General features: G+C 40.9%; 1 protein-coding gene across 1 annotated transcript in view; it reads right to left on the reverse strand.

Moving 5' to 3' along the window:
- Positions 1 to 22,037, reverse strand: part of SERAC1 (serine active site containing 1) — a 53,451-nt gene that overhangs the window by 14,636 nt on the left and 16,778 nt on the right. The window contains exons 4-10 of the mRNA XM_068985427.1: positions 20,531 to 20,667; positions 17,481 to 17,570; positions 15,942 to 16,073; positions 11,926 to 12,047; positions 10,711 to 10,839; positions 3,311 to 3,424; positions 1,295 to 1,457 (exon numbers count right to left, since the gene is read on the reverse strand). Of these exons, the coding sequence (XP_068841528.1) occupies positions 1,295 to 1,457; positions 3,311 to 3,424; positions 10,711 to 10,839; positions 11,926 to 12,047; positions 15,942 to 16,073; positions 17,481 to 17,570; positions 20,531 to 20,667 (887 nt within the window). The remainder of the gene's footprint in view (positions 1 to 1,294; positions 1,458 to 3,310; positions 3,425 to 10,710; positions 10,840 to 11,925; positions 12,048 to 15,941; positions 16,074 to 17,480; positions 17,571 to 20,530; positions 20,668 to 22,037) is intronic.

The following is a 22,037-nucleotide window of genomic DNA, read 5'->3' on the forward strand; positions in this document are numbered from 1 at the left end:
ACAAAAAAAATAACTGACGTTCTAACTAGTGAGTTTGGGGTGGTTTGATACACAGCAATAGATAACTGAAACAAGAAAAAAGGTTAAAATCACTGATCTAAGTTCCCACCTTAAAAAAAGAAAAAGAGGAACAAATAAAACCAATACTGTAAGTGGTCCTTTATAGGAAAGTCTGCTGATCCCTGTATCACGCTTCAGTAAATTAAAATCTTCTGCTTATCAAGACACTCTTAAAGGTTAAAAAAAAAAAAAGGAGAGATACAAGAGAAAATATAATATAAATTCATCATTTCTAAATATTGTTGAACACATGCATGCATATGTGCACGTATGTACGGATATTTACATATCCATACACATGTGTATGTATACATTTGCATACATTATGCATACATTACAAATACATTTATTTGTTATATCACCCTGTTTTTTCCACTGAAAGAGCCAAGAAGCAAAGACATCCCAGGACCAATAAGCACATCTAGCTAGCACCCAACCTTGGTCTCTTAACAATTAGCCTCCACTAAAAGGAAATAGGAGTCTCTGAAGAAATAAGCCTGGAACATGTTGTTACACCAGCACGTAAGGATTGCCTCCCCAAATGAGGTGGGTACATCAGAGGACACAGGAACCAGCTTGCTGGGCTCCACTGACCAAAGCTGGGACAATCTGGCATCAAACTACTTTGCATCAAACTACAAAGTACAGCGATAAGTTGTAAATCATGAAAAATCAGGACTCCATGTGCGCACACTGATAGGGAGGGAGGGAGGGAGAAGGAAAGGAAGGAGAAGGAAGAAAGGCAGGAGGCAGAGGAGGAAGGGCTCTTGCTTACAGCAGAATGCCAAATGCTGAACTGTGAACAAGGCAGGGATGCTGCAGCTGGAAAACCACCATCGTGCAGGCATCATGATGCATCACGACAGAGACCAAAGCAGACGGGAAATTTCATCCGCAGCACCTCCCCACAGGTGGTTATTAGTTACAAGGCGGGGATATCACCTCTCTTTAGTCTCACTATGCCTCTTGGTTACCCAGATCATATCAAAGATGGTCGTCATGGCCGAAACCGCTCTCCTGTGACTGTCTACACACTGATTAGCTTAGGTGTGGATTACCCACATGGCTCAAGCAGTTCTTTGCCCCTACTAAAATAACATGCTCTAAAGGACCCGAAACTAACCCTAAGCAAAGCCTTGTATCTGTTGAGAAATTAGTGTACCACAACGGAGGGGTAAAGGTGGGAGAGGAACAGAGGGCCGGATGCCAAGTACTCAGTATGTAAAGCTGTTACCTGAGCGAACTATAGGAGAATGAAGATGTTCATTCAAAGCCATATTTCCAAGGATACGCATTATATTTCTCTGTACTTTAGGACAGTCCTTGTGAAGTTGGTACAGCCTCTGCAGTAGTTGCAAGCCTCCATTTGCTTCAATTTTATCACAATGTGTGGGTATCTAGCACAATAAATTAATGAAAGCTCACTTTATGTTGCACAAGTTCACTAACCAGGTGACAGAGCATGCTGGTGGGCAGCCAGGTGGCTCCTGCTCAAGGAAGAGACCCAGGGAGACCCCCCCCAAACTCTCAGCTCACCTCAAATATATCAGCCAACCCCCATCTATCTGTGTGGGAAGTGCTTTAAAAAATCACTGAAAAATGAAGGCCACTAGGACTTGTGACGTTTTTATTCTTAAAAGTCATTCTGCTTAGCTCTTGGTTGGATGGAACCATGACATCATTATTTCAGAATTGTTTCAATATATATGGATATTTTGATTGGTTTCAAACTACATTAAAGGGTCTTCTCCCCTTGAGAAACCTGCCACCTGATGCCAGGAAATAATCCCCTGTGTAAATGGCAGATGTTGCTTCTGTCTATATGAACTCCCAGATACAGATAAGCAACACCTGTGATCCCACACAAACCCACAGCTTGTGGGGGGGGCAGGGCACGGAGAGGGGTACTCACCTCAAACTTAAGAGTTGGACATTTTTTTAAAAGAGAAAGAACAGGTAAAAATTAGAAAGAAAAGGGGATGCGCATTTTTAATGGAGAAAAGAGATCAAAGAAAGCCAAAGGAAATCTATGGATTAAGGTAAGAAGACAGAACTGACCCATGACAGTCTGCTACAATCCCCAGGGTGGTCTTGTTCTTTTTCCTAGCACTTAGTTTTATCACTTATGTGATACCATGTCCTGTAGATGCAATTACTTTCCCTCTCTAAATTCTTATTAAATTTCACCACATTTTAAATGCATTTAAAAGTATGCCTTTGGGACATGTATCAGCTGAGATATGTTATACGTTGAGAAGTTTCTGGAAAGGAAACTTTACGTTCTGTGCCCTGGACATACTATTGCAGATGCCCCTGTTGTTTCAGACACCAGTCATAAGTCACAAAAAAGTGAAGCTGCTTCTCCCGCGTTCCCTTTTTAGTGTGTTACCACACTAATGCCTCTGTTTGGTGCTCAATTCCTGATTCCACCAGTGGGAGCTGAGATGACCAGGGAGCAGTGCGCTTCTGCGCCGTGTCTACTGGTTCCCAGTTAAACAGGAGCATTTAGAGCCGATTCTCGTGATGTGGGATGACCCGCCTGCATCAGCCACACCAGGGGTGCCTGTTACCAGTGCAAACTCCAGGACCCCACCACACATTGACTCCATTCAAATAGCCAGAGGTGAGTAGGAACATGCATTTTAAACATGCTTCCTGGATGACTTTTATGCACTAATGCTTGAGCACCACAGTTGGTTGCTTTTTTCTTTATAAAATCAAACCATGATCATGATAGAAACATTGTCATAATGTAAAAAAAGTTTTTAAAATCATTGATATATACATGCTATGGTTAAAATTCAAGGCTATGGTCAAGTAGATACTTTTGCCAAGTATTTACTTTTTTCCTGTCTTACATCTTTGGCACATATTTTAACTGGAAATTAACTCCAGTTAAATAATAATACTTGTAAATTTTAATACTATTGATAATATTACTTGTAAAAACTATCTGAGAAAGGTAATGGAAGACAGCATAATTGAAAGGTAAATGCTACATTTAGACAGCAGGTTGCTTAATGTACACGAGATTAAATTCATTTTTAGAAATACTTGGCAAAGATGAAATTCATGTATTAGTGCTAAATCATGATTATCAATGCTAACAATTGAGAAAAAAGCAGGAAAACAAGCAAAAAACTTTTTTTCTTTTATAAAAAATTAGAATTACTTCCCTTGAATGAATCAACATGTATAATTTTTTCAATGTGATCATACAATGTGATGATATTTTGAAAATGTAACTTACCTCAGAATGCTTTACTAAAGCTTCCAAACAGAACATTTCCACTGTAGCTGAAGGAACTTCTCCAAAACTTTCCGCATAAGGAAGTCCATTTCCTCCGAAACACCATAAACCACCCTGACAATGAGATGATCAAAATTCTTAGTGGAAAAAAAGGGCCTAATATTTTTTGTTTCACAAAAAAAATGAAAACAAAAACAACCTCTGTATTATATATAGTAATTAGAAAGAACTAATATGTAGGACTCAAAATATTTCAGAGACTTACGGGGAACTTTCATTATGCAAACTGTTGCTAGACTAGAAAACATGTGGGATTATTCTTAGAATACAGCAGTCTTTGAGCTTCTCAGTTCTTTCCTCTGCATCCTCTTATCTGAAAGTACAGAGACTAACACACAAATCTTCACCCAGTAAGAAGAGCCAGGGCTGAACAAATGATGTTCTGGTGTCAGATTATGCCAGTAGAGTCTAGCTAAAATCTATCAATCAGAATAATAGAAAAGGCATTACTAGAAAAAGTTAAAATACTGACAATAACAACTGATCAAAGAGCTTTTAATTAAAAAAAAAAAATAGGTGGGGGCGAATTCCCTGGCAGTCCAATGGTTAGGGCTCGGCGCTTTCACTGCTAGGGCCGGGGTTTAATTCCTGGTTGGGGAGCTAAGATCCTGAAAGCCGTGCAGCACCGCCAAAAGAGAGAGAGAGAAAGCTTTTAAGTCTTCCTAAAGTGAAATTCAAATTCATATGGAAGAATAAACAGAAGAGTTAGGAAAATTATGAAAGAGAGGAGGAGTGGGGACTAGTCCTTAGTAGGTATTAAAACACAAAAATAAACTGGGAAAAGAAAATTTCAATTCTTACGGCATATCGCTAACGCGATGATCGCCTACAAATCAGTGAGAAAATACCAACAAGGCTATGGAAAAATGAGCAACAGTCAGAAGCAGAAAGTTCTTAGGAAAAGAAATATAATGCCTCTAAAATATATGAAACAGTGCCCAACATTGCTGGATTGTCCTTAAACTAAAGACCACAAAAGCTTCACAGTGGAAAAACCACTGCACCACATCCACTGTTCTCTTGACCCCAGGCAGTTTGCCATATTGGATCAAAAAGAAGTCACAGTCTACACTGTCCAAATGTTTGCATCCTGTTTGCACCCTTGGGCTCTGAGGTCCTCCAACAGAGGCTGAACCTGGAGACAAGGTGACTGGGAGTGTCCAATGGTAACAAAAAACAAAACAAGACGGAAACCTGGATCCTGACATCAGAGGAGGAGCAATCTTGACGGTAACATGCGGGATGGTAGAAGACAGAGGACCATTCCAGCCTGGCCTCCCTCCTGAAGTCCAGTCAGCAAATTTCCCAGGCTTTAGCTGTGGGAGTAGGTGGCCGTTAAAGCTGAGAAGCGCTTTCCTGCTCACCGACCCAGTTCTCCCAGTGAAGGCAAATCACCACCAGGGCAAGTGGGGTGCAGGGAGGTGGGGGGTTTTGATACTGCCTCTAATTGTGGGTCCCTTCGTTTTATTACATTTGAGAGCTAATCTCTAGTGTTTCTTCATAAAAATTTACAACCTTAGAGCTCTGCAGCTTGTTCAGACTCACTGGGCGTAAATGACATTCATTCTAAACCAAGAGTTTGTAACCCAGGTTATCCTTAAGGGTCTGAGATAGAATTCAGGGAAGAGAGGATGTAAGCTTGGATGGGAAAAAATTGTCTCTTTAGTTTCCTAACCCTTAAGTGAAACTTTTCATTGTATTCAATTACAAACAAAGATAAAAAGCCACAGTAACAGCAGCAGTCTGTGTGCCTCTGCCAACAATAGAAAAGAAAGAAAAGTGAAGTCGCTCAGTAGTGTCCAACTCTTTGACCCCATGGACTGCAGCCTACCAGGCTCCTCCATCCATGGAATTTTCCAGGCAGGAGGACTGGAGTGGGTTGCCATTCCCTTCTCCAGGGGATCTTCCTGACCCAGCGATCGAACCTGGGTCTCCTGCGCTGCAGGCGGATGCTTTACTGTCTCAGCCACCGAGGAAGCCCTGCAAACAATAGAAGGTGCATCTTTTCCCCACCGCACATCACTTGCTGCAGCCACCTGCAAACAGCATCATGCTCATAGTTCCTTTGAATGCCATCTGCACATTCTCACACTGGTGACCCCAAAGTGACCCTGCATCTAACTCTCAAAAGGCACAGGGTGGAAAACTGTAAATGTGCGTAAAAACAGACATAGAAAAAATATATCTATAGGGTTTCCCTGGAGGTACAGCGGATAAGAATTCACCAGCCAATGCAGGCTACATGGGTTTGATCCCTGGCCCAGGAAGATTCCACATGCCTCAAAGCAACTGGGCCCATGCACCACAACTACTGAGCTTGCATGCAGCAGCTACTGAAGCCCGTGCTCCAAGAGCCTGTGCTCCGTATCAAGAGAAGCCACTGCAATGAGAAGCCCAAGCATTGCAACTAGAGGGGCCCCTGCTCACCACACTAGAGAAAGCCCGTGCAGCGACGAAGACCCAGCGCAACCAAAAAAAAAAAAGAAAAAAAAAATATATATACACACGTATATATGGAGAGTAAATGGGGAATGATAAAACAAATGGGAAAAAACAGGAATAACTGACAAGTCTACTGAAATATATTATTGTTGCAATTCTTTAACTCTGTAATTAAAGTACGTATTTTACAAATTTGTAAATTTGATAATAGTATTTCAATATAATCAGTCTCCCGTGTAATCCTACGTATTTTAAGCACCTAGAAATGAGTTCATAGGCTTTATCAAGTCACCAGAGGGATCCATGGTGTGCAGAGGTTAAGAAGCCATGCTCTGAACCCAATCATAACCACAGGCTGTCTGCTAAGCCAAGAGGGACCTCTGCACGTGAGCAGTGCTATAGAGCAGCCGTACCCCCACACACCTGATGGGGGCTTGGGGACTGTCCCAGGACAGGTCTGTCATTAACTGGTCAGATCACTAAAAACCAGACGGACGCGCCTTCCACTCCTTCACCCAACTTACTCCAACTTATAAAAAAACCAGAGCCTGACTAAACTGGGGAGTGAGAGTAACTGAAATGGAGTTGCTTACTGGTCTGATGAGATGGGATCTCAGAACTAAAATTACTGATTTCAATATGAAACTAACTAAAGATGGGCTACTCCTTTAAACTGCTGGCTGAGGCCACGACGTCCAGGTAGCAAGGAAGCGGTACAACGTGTTACACCATGCACTCTCTTCACTCAGCAAAAGGTGAGGAGACCCTGTAGAAGGTGACACAACACGAGAGGAGGCAGAGGGGTGTCAACTGAATAGTCATGAGCAGAGAAAAATCTTTGGTGCTGAAAACTGAAGAACTCCAGGCCAGGTAGCAGGAGCTCTGCAGGGGCGTGAGGACAGAGGTTGAGAGAGAAGTCGTGGGAGACGGAGGCTGTGGGATGCCCTGCGGGGGGCAGGAAGAATCGAGAAGAGCCAGGGACCTCTCACTGTCAGAAAACACAGGTGCTCTCACAGTTACCTTGGGGATGGAATTAAAAAGGACGACGAGGAGCAGGCTCTGGTGGCCAGGCGGTGACGCTCTGAGCATTGAAAGGAAAACGATGATTACGCTTCACTGGAGCAATTCCAAGACACGGCCCAAAGGAGAAATTATAAAACGTAGGCTAGAGAAATCATAGCTACTGGTATGTCCCTAATATCTCATAAACACGGAAATGAGGGAAAGACAGTCAGCTGTCTGAAAAAAAATGAATAATGTGAGAGTTGTGAGTGAAGTTTAATTTGGGGAAAAATGAGGACTGTAGCCTGGAGAGACAGCGTCTCAGACAGTTCTGAGGAACTGTTCCGAAGAGGCAGGGGGGAAGGCCAGTATTTTATATGGTTTTAATGACAGGGGGATGTACAGTCGAGCACCCACTATGGCAGAGGCCGAAGTGAGGAGCACATGACACTGTTAGTGATTTTACTGCTTTTCTAGGTAAGAGGAGATGCAAGAACTTGGGCTCATAAAATCTTTTCCTAAAAACATCTATCTGAAGGCCTGTTCTGCCACTTTTCCCCACAGCACAGAGGGCCTCACTGCTGATCTCCACCCTGAACTCCCTTCAGGGTGTGTTGATGGTGGCTACAGCGGTCAGTGACTTAATCCTTGTGGAGGCAGATGGCAAGTGCACATTTTTAGCTGGCAGTTCAACTGGTAAAAGAATACAGAATACTATGATTTGTTTTACTGATAATGCTTTTTATTTTATTGCAAAACAAATGCAAACAAAATGCATTTGTTTCACTGATAAAATGCTTTCTCCTCACTGAGTCGATTATGTAATTAATACAGTAATAGTGACTATAATTTGTTTGGATTTCTCTTAGAGATGTAAGAGCTATTCTTTTTAACTTTTTATTTTGTATTGGGGTGTAACTGATCAACAAACAATATTGGGATAGTTTCAGGTGAACAGTGAAGGGACTCGGCCACACACATATCTGTATCCATTCTCCCCCAAGTCCCATCCACCCTGCCGCATAGTAGAGCCAAGCTCCCTGGGCTGTACAGTAGCTTCCTGCTGGTGATCCATTTTAAAGACAGCAGTGTGTACATGCCCATCTCAGACTCCCTAACTTCCCTTCCCCATGACAACTGTTAAGTTCGATCTCTAGGTCTGTAGGTCTCTTCTGTTGTAAGAGTTATTTTATGAAGACAGAAGTCTTGCTGAGATGATAGCAGAGAAACAGTGGAAGCCAGTGACCACCCTGGGTGGGCCGGAGCGGGAGTTTGTTTAGGAGGCTGCTGTGATTCACTGAGAAGCCCTCTGCTATGTACGGGTGGTTTTATGCCAGGTGTTTACATCTGGTCAACAGGCCATGGCTAAAACAGAAGGAGTAAGGGTTGCAGGGAGATAACAGACACCGCCTTCGGAAGTGATAGCTTTTCCTGTCTGAAAGTAGTCTTACTCCCAAGGAGTGGAGCTTCCCCGGGGAGCACTCTGAGAGCTCTGACCACAGTGCAAACACCGCCTTCTTCACCTAAGCGTGGTCTCCTTCAGTTTTCAGCCTCTTTGCCACCAAACAAACTTTACTCTCTACATCTGTGCCCAGTGGCACCTTCCTGTCAGTCTCCTCACTACTCCTAGGGGCAGGCACACAGGTAAACACGGGCCAGTCCTTGCCTGGATCACAGTGAGGGGCTCAGGTTTAATGTGCAACGGGGAGCCATTTGGAGGGCTCCATGCAGGAGTATGACCTGATCGAACTTTTGTTTTTAAATCACTGCAGCTGCTGAGGACACAGAACTGGAGACAGAAGTTGGAGATTGAAGCAGTGTCTATAGCTCCTAGAGGTGGTGGAGACATGATAAGGAAGCTTTCTAGATGCAGCAAGAAGGTGAACTTGTCTCCCAGGTACGGACAAAGAATGTAGCCTGCCATTACACTAAACAAAAAATGGTGCCCACCATCAAGCCATCAGCCACTGCAGCACACCCTACCCACTGTGCACCCTGGGGGAATTCCGGATGGAGGAAAACAGAAAATTCCGCGCTCTGGATACTGGCCCGAGGCGATGAAGATGCATATCTAATGAATAATTTCAATGAGCCCAGATTCTTGCATTTCAATGAGCCCAGATTCTTGCATTTCAATGAGCCCAGATTCTTGCATCTTCCCATACACAGACAAGCACTAAAATCATTAACTCAAGATGTGTTTTTGTGTGTGTGTGATGAGTAATAATCTTTGATGTTCAACCACAGGGTTTTTTTCCCAACAAAAAACTCATATATCCTGGCTCCTCCCTCACCTCTTTGGAGAAGTTCCTTGGAGCTACCTTAGCTACAATCCTCAATAAGGTCCCCAAATAAAACTTAACCTGGAACTTTAGGTTGTGCGTTTTTCTTTAGTTGACATAGTGAGCCTCTCCTATGACAAACATGCTTAGTAAAATATAGCAAAACTATTTTGAAACAAAGTCAAGCTCTAAAGAAAATAAAAAAGAAATAAAGGGAAACCCCTGGGTGCTAGAACTGAAAACAACGTTCAGCAGAAGTGGTCAGCACATCGGTGATGAGTCAGCACGTCGGTGATGAGGTAAAATGCCGCAGGTCCCCGAGGATAGGATAGCAACACCTGTTCAGGGGTCACATCACCACAGAAGATGGGGTTTGAGACTCACGTTCTCTGGGAGCTAGATCCAAGGTCTCTATTTAAAGGGAGAACCCTGCAAAGTTGGCCTCCTTGACTATAAGAGAGTCTAGAAAAACTCTGCTCACCAGCCCATGAGCAAGAAGTCTGTCTCTGCTGGGGCTCTGAGTGGGAAATCACAATCACAATCTATATCACCCACAGGTGTATCTGAATTCACACTACCAATGTGCTCGAGAAATTCCAAGCCAAGGAATTAATATAAAAAAAAATAGTCCCATTATAGTGAACCCTTGGGGTATCCAAAAGAAGCAAACATAAAAACTTCTCTGTAGCAATAAATTTAGAATCTGAGGTACTTGGGACTCCCATAGAAAACAATCAGTCTAGCTAAAGATAAGCTCACAGTAAAAATGATTAATGCGTGTTAATCCACAATATAACATAACGGGGAGCCTCCACAAATAGGAATCAACACCCCAGTATACTGAAATAATAAAAGAGACTTTAAAATTATTTTTAAATGAAGGGAAGAACAGAACCAGGATGAAGGAACAGGATACTATGAGAAAGAGATGACGGTGGCCAGGAGTAAGCGGCTGCAGTGAAGATGGTGAGGCAATTGGAGTCAAGTCGTATGTGAAGAAACAGCTTACACTAACCGCTGATCAACTGAACATGGAGGAGAAGAATCAAGAATTCCTAGGCTTTAGCTTAAGCAACTACATGGATGCTCTGCCCTCTACTGAAACAAAACAGACTAGGGGAGGAAGAGCTTTGTGGAGGGAGGGAGGGAGAGTTCAGTATGTATAATTGGGATGCCTGTTAAACATCCATGTAGAGACATCAAGAAAGAGGCTACAATATTTAAACCTAGAGCTTAGGTGAGAACACAGGTTAGAGATGTTGAATTCAGGCATCACCAACACAGAGGTAATATTTAATAGCCTTGTCAGTTACTACCTATTCATTCTTCAAGATCCAACTTCAGAGGACATCCTATAGAGCTTTTTCAACATGACCTCTTACCAAGAGTGATGAGATCCTGGATCTCTCTTACATGCTCTATAACTTTATTTATTACCTGTTTCCCCATTATCCCAAACACCTTGCCCAGGATGTGGCAGACAACCAGGAATCAGTAGTAAGTTTATTCAGTTCCTAGATGAATGACTGCCCTAAAGCTCTAAGTGCTAGCCCCTAGCACATTTTAGAAAAGTGGACACTCCAAGATATTTACTAACTGAATAAAAGATCTAACCTTCTGAGCAGCTAGACTTTGACTGCTCTCACTCAGAGCCAAAGCTGTAAAACACTGGATACACTCATCTAGATCTGTTTGAGGTAAAGAAGCCAGCAAGTGTCTGAGCTCTTCTTCAGTGGAAGAATCCTGAAATAAAGGGAAAAAATTCTTCATAATTAAACTCAACAATTGAGTATAATGAAAAGCACCCAAAGAATCTAAGCCAAAACAAAACAGGAGAGTTAAATCAGTGCTTTTAGTCTTGAAGCCGGTCACCCACCCTGGTAAAAGAGGATTGTTTAATTTTGAATTCCATAATTTCATGTCTACTACCTCAGCCTGAAAGACCTATTGCAATTTATTGCTCAAGATTTCACCTCATGGGCCACTTAACATCTTGACTCAAAATGAATTATTACACTCTCTCTAATTAAAGCTGTCTTTTTAATATCCGTAACTTGTTCCTATTGTTCTGATTTTCAACTTGTTCTGATTTTCACTAATAACTTACATCTAGTATAGTTTTTTTTTCTGTTTTTCAAAAACTCATGGCAAAGTTTTCAGATTTTCACTTTCTAGGAAAGCCTAGGAAAAGTGCTTAAGAAACATGCTCTAATATCTTTATTAGTGGTTGACAATATCCATGTATAGAATACAGGGAGACCTGGCATGCTGCAGTCCATGGGGTCTCAAAGAGTCGGACACGACTTGGCGACTGAACAACAACATGGTGATACATTAGTATCTAAATGCAGTGGCTCTCCAGGGGCTGTTTTGTACCCTAGGAAATATTTAGAAATATCTGGAGACATTTTTGGTTGTTACAACTGGGGGGTGCTACTGTCATCCAGGGAGTAGCTGCCACTGTGTACAGAACAGCTTCCAACAACAAAGAATTATTTGACCCAAAATGTCAGTAGTGTTGAGATTGAGAGAAACTGATCTATAGCGATCTTAGTACAAAGGACCAATTGATGGATGCTGCTATGCTAAGAAGCCACCCTCTGGTATAAAGAGACTCCCAACTCCACAAAGAGGAAAATAATTTAGGAGAAATAGCACCTCCTGAGGAATCAAAAAACCTTGGAATGGAAGCTACAATTTCAGGTTTACACCCTAACTGACCTGCCTGTGAGAAGCAGCCAAAAAACTGTGTTTTGAATGGTTATTTTGCTCCCAAAGTGAAGATGATATAGTAAACTTTTTTTCACTCAGTAGATTATTTTTACTTACTTCTTTTAAAGATGGCAGAGGAGGAGGGCGGAGAAAAAACCGAAGATCACTCTCTTCACTTCGTGCCAAACCAGTAAGAGTTCTCATATCACAGGCTTGAGCAATTATCCTGTACTGGTAATCTATTGCAGAAGTATGCTGTTAGCACCCAGCTTAGTCTATGGTTGTTGCAAAGATTAAATGAAGAACATAATTTTTAAACTATAAGTTTGTAATTCAAAATTTTGCTGCATTTACAATACCAACAAGCTAAATATCCAACATTTCCATGACTGATCTAATTCTCAACACATATCTAGACATATCACAGTCTAACTAACCTTTTTGAAAAAATAAACCTCAAATGTGAAACCTGATAGATCAGAGCCAATTTAATTTCTTCTCCTTTGATCACTACTCAAAACCCTGCAAGGAAATCAAACCAGTCAATCCTAAAGGAACTCAATCCTAAATATTCACTAGAAGGACTGATGTTGAAGCTCTAATACTTTGGCCACCTGATGCAAAGAGCCAACTCATTGAAAAAGACCATGATGCTGGGAAAGACTGAAGGCAAAAGAAGGGGGTGGCAGCAGATGAGATGGTTAGATAGCATCACTGACTCAATGAACATGAGTTTGAGCAAACTCCGGGAGACAGTGAAGGAAAGACGAGCCTGGCATGCTACAGTCCAGGGCAGCAAAGAGTCAGACATGACTTAGCAACTGAACAACATCAACAAAAACCTGCAGTTCCATTTAGATCCATCATCCCCTGGTACTGCTATGGTGCTCTGGCATTTCATGATGCTGATGAATAATCTGAGGTCCCAGATAGCAGTACTTTGGTTTAGCCTTCCTGATTTCACTGTTCCATTCTTCATGTATTGCTATAGAGTGAATGTTTGTGTCCCTCCCAAATATGTGTGTTGGAACCTAATCCCTAATGTCATGGGATTTAGTGGCAGGGCCTTTGCAAGGTGATTTGGAGCACTCATGACTGGGATTAGTGCTCCTGTAAAAGGGACCCCCGAGAGTTCCCTCTGTCCTTACCAGACACCAGGGTGCCACATCTGCTGCCCTGATCTTGTCTTTCTCGGCCTCCAGAAAACCGTGAGAAATAAATTTCTGTTGTTTATAAGCTACCTGAAAAGTGAAAGTCGCTCAGTCGTATCTGACTCTTTGCAACCCCATGGACTATATAATCCATGGAATTCTCCAGGCCAAAATATTGGAGTGGGTAGCCGTTCCTTTCTCCAGGGGATCTTCCCAGCCCAGGATCGAACCCAGGTCTCCCACATTGCAGACGTATTCTTTACCATCTGAGCCACCAGGGAAGCCCAAAATAAGCTACCTAGTCTACGACATTTTGCTACAGCATCCCAAATGGATTAAGACATGTGTCAAAAAAAACAAACCTGCAACCACTGGAGGAGACATTATTTTTAATAATGGCCCTACGTAACCTGGGTGTCAGAATCAAGTGTGGAACTTTTTCAAAATCTACATGCCAGGGCTCCAACTTTGATGTTTCTGATAGAGCAGAAATCTGAATGGAGTCTTGGAAGGCAGATTTTGAAACAGATTTTTATTCTAAACCTCCACTCACATTCTCCACTAAACTAGTTCAGTTCAGTCGCTCAGTCATGTCCGACTCTTTGTGACCCCATGGACTGCAGCACGCCAGACTTCCCTGTCCATCACCAACTCCCAGAGCTTGCTCAAACTCATATCCATCAAGTCGGTGATGCCATCTAACCATCTCATCCTCTGTTGTCCACTTCTCCCCCTGCCTTCATTCTTTCCCAGCATCAATGTCTTTTTCAATGAGTCAGTTTTTCACATCAGGTGGTCAAAGTACCAGCTTCAGCTTCAGCATCAGTCCTTCCGATGAAGATTCAGGACTGATTTCCTTTAGGATTGACTGGTTGGATCTCCTTGCAGTCCAAGGGACTCTCAAGAGTCTTCTCCAACACCACAGTTCAAAAGCATCAATTCTCTGGCACTTAGCTTTCTTTATAGTCCAACTTTCACATCCATACATGACTACTGGAAAAACCATAGCTTTGAGAAGATGGACCTTTGTTAGCAAAGTAATGTCTCTGCTTTTTAATATGCTGTCTAGGCTGGTCATAGCTTTTCTTCCAAGGAGCAAGTGTGTTTTAATTACCTCCATCATAGTCTGGTCTCAGGTCAAACAACAGGGAGGGAACACAGCCCAGCCCATCAATCAACAGAAAATTGAATTAAAGATTTACTGAGCATGGCCTGGCCCATCAGGATAAGACACAATAACCCCCTCAGTCAGTCTCTCCCATCAGGAAGCTTCCATAAGCCTCTTATCTGTCAAAGGGCAGACAAAATGAAAACCACAATCATAGAAAACTAATCAAACTGATCACATGGCCCACAGCCTTGTCAAACTCAGTGAAACTATGAGCCATGAAACTAGGGCCATCCAAGACAGATGGGTCATGGTGGAGAGTTCTGACAAAACGTGGTCTACTGGAGAAGGGAATGGCAAACCACTTCAGTATTCTTGCCTTGAGAACCCCATGAACAGTATGAAAAGGCGAAAAGATATGACACTGAAAGATGAACTCCCCAGGTTGTTCGGTAGGTGTCCAACATGCCACTGGAGAAGAATGGAGAGATAACTCCAGAAAGAATGAAGAGAAGGAGCCAAAGCGAAAACAACACCCAGTTGTGAATGTGACTGGTGATAGAAGTGAAGTCTGATACTGTAAAGAGCAATATTGCATAGGAACCTGGAATGTTAGGTCCATGAATCAAGGAAAATTAGAAGTGGTCAAATAGGAGATTGTAAGAGTGAACATCGACATTTTAGCAATTAGTGAACTAAAATGGACTGAAATGGGTGAATTTAATTCAGATGACCATTCAGATTAAGTAAGCTTATTTTTACATTATAAATTACTATAGTCACCAATCAGTCAAACTGACTAACTCGTACGGAGACAGAGATCTTATTCTGAAACTAAACTTTTCTTTGAGAACATTATTTTTTTTACGTGTTTGTGAAAGTGAAAGTGTTAGTCACTCAGTTATATTCGACTCTTTGTGACCCCATGGACTAGTCTGCCAGGCTTCTCTGTCCATGTAATACTCCAGACAAGAATACTGGAGTGGGTTGCCATTTCCTCCTCCAAGGGATGTTCCCGACCCAGGGATCAAACCCAGGTTTCCTGCATTGCAGGCAGATTCTGTACTGTCTGAGCCACCAGGGAAAGCGAAAAAAGCAAAAGTGAAGTCGCTCAGTCATGTCCGACTCTTTGTGACCCCGTGGACTGTAGCCCACCAGGCTCCTCAATCCACGGAATTTTCTAGGCAAGAATATTGGAGTGGGTTGCCATTTCCTTCTCCAGGGATCTTCCCGACCCAGGGATCAAACCTGGGTCTCCCGCATTTCAGGCAGACGCTTTACCGTCTGAGCCACCAGGGAGGCCCTCTACTAACAAAGCATGCTTTAGCCCCTGTACTATATTCAGAGCAGATCTGAGCTCTTGCTCATGTACTTTTACCACAGAACCTGCAATTGTAAATACAATTAAATATTAAAAACCTTTCTTAAAAAACAAACATACACATGCCAATTAGGTACATTTGCCTAATTATTATATTAAAGCCAAAGAGACTGTCAACTGAAAGCACGTATCACTTTGGTGCAGCCAGTAATTAAAATATATCTCATTAAATAGGAATGAAAAAACATCCCAACACATTAAGCTATACCTATCAGAATCAAGAGTTTCTCCCATCGAGTATAAAAAGTTCATTCTGGTAGAAAGTTTATACAAATATATCTACCTCCGTTTTCAGGGGGTTCTTACCAAACACCCCATGGCTACCAGGCCAGCAGTTTTCATACTTTATCACTGGAGTTTCTTTTAAAGTTTTTGAAAATATTGTTTACACACGTTAATATTTCCTGAATTATTCTCCTTCTTTGATGTCTTCATTTCACATCAGAGATCACGAGCTTGCCGACGTGTGTGGCGTGCGCAGACGTCTCCTTACCGTGCCAGTGACAGGCCTCCGACATCTCCTGGACGGCCTGCAGTCGGGCTGCTCTGTCACCCGACCGGCTCTTCCTCAGCAGCAGCCACACGGCGCAGTCGTGATCTTCTATATCGACTGTACTAAAAGTGTCTTCGCGATAACAAAAAAAAGACAGTGTGGACTGTTAAAACGTTTCATCCTCACATGTAAGACGGTAGTTTGTTAAGTATCTGAAATCTACAACAGGGAAGTTAAATCCATCTCCAGGTGTTGATAATGACTGATAGGCTTGTTCTCAGTTCTGTCATATTATGACGTTTGTTACATATAATATGTACGTGGTTTTGTTTTATATATTATGTTGGCTTTCACAATAAGGTCTTTGTTTCTTTTTGGCTCCTTTTCCCTAAAGAAACTTTTTATTATGAGAAATATCAAGTATATGAGATAGATTAAAATAACAATACAGTAACAGCCACATGTTTACCACAACTAGATTTAACAAATGTTCTTATTTTGCCATAGCTGTTTAATCTGCATGGTGTGTATATTTTATTTTACTTTTCTGCTGTGCTGAGCAGCTTGTGGGATCTTAGTTCCCTGACGAGGGATTAAACCCAGGCCCTTGACAGAGAAAGCATATAGTCCTAACCACTGGACCACCAGAGAATTCCCCTGGATGTGCATATACTTTTTTTTCTAAATTGTGTAAAAGAAAGTTGCAGAAGTGATGATATTTTACCCTTTCATAATTCTAAATGCATCTCCTAAGAATAAGCCTACATTCTCCTGTATAATCACAATGCCATTATAACACCTAAGAGTACTAACAAAAATCTTCCAGATCGTCTAAAAATCAGTCTAACTCCATATCCAAATTCCTGCAACTTTTCTCAAAATATCTTTAGAGCTGTTTTAAACAACAACAACAACAAGATTTGGTTAAGTCTTTTTAGTATCTTAATTCTAGAAAGTTTTCCCACCTTTCCTTTTTCATCACACCAACTTTGTAAAGAGATGAGGTCAGCCCTTTTACAGCTAGCTCCACAATGCAGATTTGCCCAATTGTGAATCTATATTTTTGATGCAATATGAGACAGCATGGAAATGATTTTCTAACAAATAATTTTGAAATATTCATCAAGAGAGTCTCAATATTTATTTGGGCTTCTCTGGTGGCTCAGAGGGTAAAGCATCTGACCCGGGTTTGATACCTGGGTCAGGAAGATCCGCTGGAGAAGGAAATGGCAACCCACTCCAGTAATCTTGCCTGGAAAATCCCTTGGATGGAGAAGCCTGATAGGCTACAGTCCATGGTGTCACGAAGAGTTGGACAACTATCTAAAAATAATGCATCCGTAAAGATAGAAGGAAAGATCTTTCCAAGGCATCAAGTCCTTAAAATTAAGTATAGCCCAAGAGAACAAGGTTATTCAATTTTCCATAGCTGCAATAAATCTTAGCATAAGAAATGGAAAAAAAAAAAAATCTCAGGTTGATCATTGAATGACTTTCAGATTACTGATAAGGATTCTCAATTAAATATGTGATACTTACCAGCAAATGGACCCCGAAATATCCTGGCTGATGTTGCCAATACTTTTCTTACTGCTTTGTGAAGCTCTTTTCTTGCCTGGTAGGTGATTCCTAGAATGATTACAGATGTAAATAAAACCAAATAGGTACTCTTAATGCTGTGCTCCAATACTTCAAAGAAAAATGTATAAATTAAGTTCCAATTTTTAAAAAAGAAAATGTAAAATAGCATCTTTTTTTACTGTCACTATTAAAGCAACTAAAGCCATTATGGGAACAGAGTCCGAATTCCCACCCCTGCTCCAAAATTGCTTTCCTAGTCAGGGAAAAGGTGAAAACAGAACAAAAGCAAACACACTAACTCAAGCTAACAAAAATCCTCATATACAGCACGGGGTTAGCTATATGTGAGAAAATGTCACTTAAAAATACCCCTCTTAAAGCGAAAAGTAGAGATACCTGACTGATGAGATTCAGCTTTACTATATGAGTAAATCGTATCCTATAAAAATAGCTCTGTAATTGATGTAACACACCATGAAAGCATGTTGAAATAAGGAAGGTACACTAACAATACATACAGACTGGAGAGGGCGGTGATAGATGCAGCTGCAGACGGGGGAGCAGCAGAACCTGCCCGACTCGGGCAACGTCAAGTGCTCGTAGGCATGGTGATTCTGGCTGACGATGTACAACAGGCAGCTGTAAATCTAGTGTGATGACTTGCCAGGCTACCCATACCCTGATGAAAAGATACTCTGCTCTAAAAGTTCATGTTCACCAAGCAACCATGTGATTGCTAATTGGGTTTCCATCTGACCTAAATATGGAGGAGGGGAGTGTTTCGACTAGTAGAGCCAGGCTTTCCAACCTTAATGACACATTTTTTTTTCCCCCTGTAAATAAGTTGGTATTCATATTTATGAATCCATCCCATGAGTTTAGGCTGCATAATAATAAACGCTTTAGAGCAAAAATACCCCTGAGCTAAGTGACAAAAATCATGTTTTTATGCTTGCTAAACGGAGGACCAGCCTCTGAACTGACAGTCCTCGTGAAGTAAAGAACTCCAAGTGAAAGTGAAACTCGCTCAGTCGTGTCTGACTTTTTGTGACCCCATGTACTGTACAGTCCATGGAATTCTCCAGGCCAGAATACTGGAGTGGGTAGCCTTTCCCTTCTCCAGGGGAATCTTCCCAACCCAGGGATCAAATCCAGGTCTCCCGCATTGCAGGTGGATTCTTTACCAGCTGAGCCACCAAGGAACTCCAAGTTTAGACTAAAACAGTTGGCTAGTCTTCACCTGACTTAGTTACAGGAAAGCTGCAGATTTGGGTTAAATATTTGAAGTCCAAAATTTGATTTTCAATTAATTCCTTAGGAACTTGGCTCTTACAGCTCTGGTTGTCCTTACAGTTAGCTAAACCTGTTTTATTAATATTGTATTCATTTTAAAATTTTTTCATAGTTTTTTCTTCAAGTTTTATTGTGCTACAATTGACATATAGGTCCATATAAGTTTAAAGTAAACAGCATAATGATTTGACTTACATACATCATGAAACGAGTACCATAACGTTTAGTGAATATCTATCATCTCGTGGATACAAAATTAAAGAAATAAAAAAAGAATTTTCCACTGTAATGAAAACTCTGAGAATTCATTCTCATAATCACTCTCATATATAACATACAGCAGTGTTAATTACATTTATATTTATTAATGTATGTTACAACCTGAGTACTTATCACTGGAAGTTTGTACATTGTGACCACCTTCATCCAGTTCTCCCTGCCCCCACATGCCCTACCAATGGTAAGCACAAATCTGATCTCTTCTCTGAGTCTGTTTGTTCTTGATGTATAACTGACTTACAACATTGTGTTAGTTATTGATATTGTTGTTGTTTAGTTGCTAAGGCCTGTCTGACTCTGCAACTCCATAGACTGTAGCCCGCCAGGCTCCTCTGTCCATGGAGTTCTCTAGGCAAGAATACTGGAGTGGGCTGCCATTCCCTTCTCCAAGGGATCTTCCCAACCCAGGGATCAAACCTGTGTCTTGCGCAGTGACAGGCAGATTCTTTACCACTGAGCAACCAGGACTGTTGATATCACAATACAACAAACGCTGGGGCAGGAACTATGGATTTTTTATATCCTTTATTTTTCTACTTTTCTATGTTCTGTCCCTAATCCTCCTGATCACTTTTAAAACTGGGTGGTTGGGGAGAAGCTTTTCCTTCACAAAGTTATTTCATTTTAGTTTGATACTGTTAATATGGCTGGGAGACAGTTAAGAAAATGTTCCTTTACTGTGAAACATTTTAGTTCTAATTTCTGCCAGTCACATGAAGTAATTTCATACTTCTATATATTTCAAAACGATCAGCATGCTAAATCTAGTTATCATCTCTCACCATACAAGAGTAGTGCATAATTATTGACCACATTCCCCACACTGAACACTTTATAACTATTTATAACCAAAAGATTGTACCTCTCAATCTCCCTCGCCTATTTCTCTCCTTCCCCAAACCCCACCCCTCTGGCAGTCATCTGTAGGTGTTCTGTATAAATGACTGGGTTTCTGTTTTGTTTACTCATGTTCGATTTTTAGATTCCACATATACATGAAATCACACAGTATTTTGTCTTTCTCTGTCTGACTTATTTCAATCAGCATTATACCCTCTGGGTCTATTGTGTTGTTACAAATGGCAAGGTTTCATTCCTTTTTATGTCTGAGCAATATTCCGTTGTGTATATATACACACATATCTTCTTTATCCATTCATTTATTGATGGGCACTTAGGTTGCTTTCATATCTTGGCTATCGTAAATAATGCTGCACTGAATAGAGGGGTGGATAATCTTTTAGAATTTTCTTTGAATAAATACCCAGGGATGGAATTGCTGGTTCTAATATAGTTCTATTTTTAATTTTTTAAGGAATCTGAATACTGTTTTCCATAGTGTTTGTACCAATTTACATTCCTAAATACTCATTTTTAAAATTCAATAACTAGCTTCCATTGTTCACAAAGATGGGATTACTTTACCATGAACTTACCATGATTTTCTGTTTTATCTAAAGAAACTGTGTGCACATATATATATGACTTCATTTTTTCTCTTTCTACCACTTGAGTATCTAATGTCAAAGACTTCTTCAAGGCCAGAACTTCATATGTAATAAATAAAGAGCCTCTTAAAAAGAAACAAAAAATTCATCATAAACATATAATCTAAATATAACACAGGAGCCATTCTTTTTTAATAAGCTTTCTGTAGAACTTTTTCTTTCTTTTTTATTGGGAAACATAGTATGAATATGGTAATGTGTATATAACATACATTATACATATATATACACAAATGTATATACACATTTCAGCTTAACGAATAATAACAAATATCTGCATTACATTCCCAGGCAAAAAACATTAACAGTACCCAGAAGCCCACAGTGCGTCCCTCCCTGATCCTGACCCTGTCTCCCATCTTTATAGCCAATTATTATTCTCTGATTATAATAATATCCTTGTTATTCTTTATAGTTCACCACCTAAACACAAACCTTTAAACAACAAGGCTTAATTTTGTCTGTAAATTTCAAAGGAATGGAATCTCACTGTATGTATCCTTTAGTTCAGCCTTCTTCCTGTGAGATTCACCCATGTTGTTACATGTATCTGGAGTTCAAACATTTATATTTTCACATGGTATGTGATTCATCCACTGTGTGGCTATATAACGACTTACTTATCCATTCTACCACAGATGGGCATTTAGGGAATTTCTGTTTTGAGTCAATTACAGTGTGTTATATATACATCATATACATCTGCACTGTATGCATGTGTATACGTTCCTCTAAGATGCAGACTCATGTTCTATAGATACATACGTTCCTCTAAGATGCAGACTCATGTTCTATAGACACATATGCTCCTCTAAGATACATACTTAGAAGTAAAATTACAGACTTTCTGAAAGTATATATATATTGTTCAACTTTACTAGATAATGCCAAAGTGTTTTTTAAAAAGATTAGTCAATCTGTACTCCTTAACACCAGCATATGAAAATTTCTTCTCTCCTAAGTGTTAAACCTAAAATCAAATATTAGAAGTGAAACACAAGGACTTCTCTGACGACCCAGTGGTTAGGACTCTGCCCTTTCACTGCCAAGGGCCCGGGTTCAGTCCTTGGTTGGGAAACTAAGATGCCACAAGCTGCACGGTGGAGGTGGGGGGGAAGCAAACTAGAATTTGTTTTTAAGTGAAATACAATGTTGTATATCCTAAAGTAAAGGATTTTTTCCCCCTAGTCTGACTGACCTACACACTCCTTATTATCCAGACACAAAGGCTGCACTCTGTGAACTCAGAGCTTAGAAACAATAGTTATATGAAGCCTTTTCCTGAGCTTCCCACCCTATAGCAAAAGCAAGGAAGACAGAAAGGCCAGACACTGCCAGCGTCAGAAGAATGGGGAGAAAGCTCTCGAGAGTCATCACCTCTCTGGGGGGAGCGACCAGAGCAGCCAAAACGAACAAATCTATTCAGTATTTTTAT

Source organism: Capricornis sumatraensis, chromosome 13 (genome assembly GCF_032405125.1).
Source record: "Capricornis sumatraensis isolate serow.1 chromosome 13, serow.2, whole genome shotgun sequence".
Taxonomy (NCBI): domain Eukaryota; kingdom Metazoa; phylum Chordata; class Mammalia; order Artiodactyla; family Bovidae; genus Capricornis; species Capricornis sumatraensis.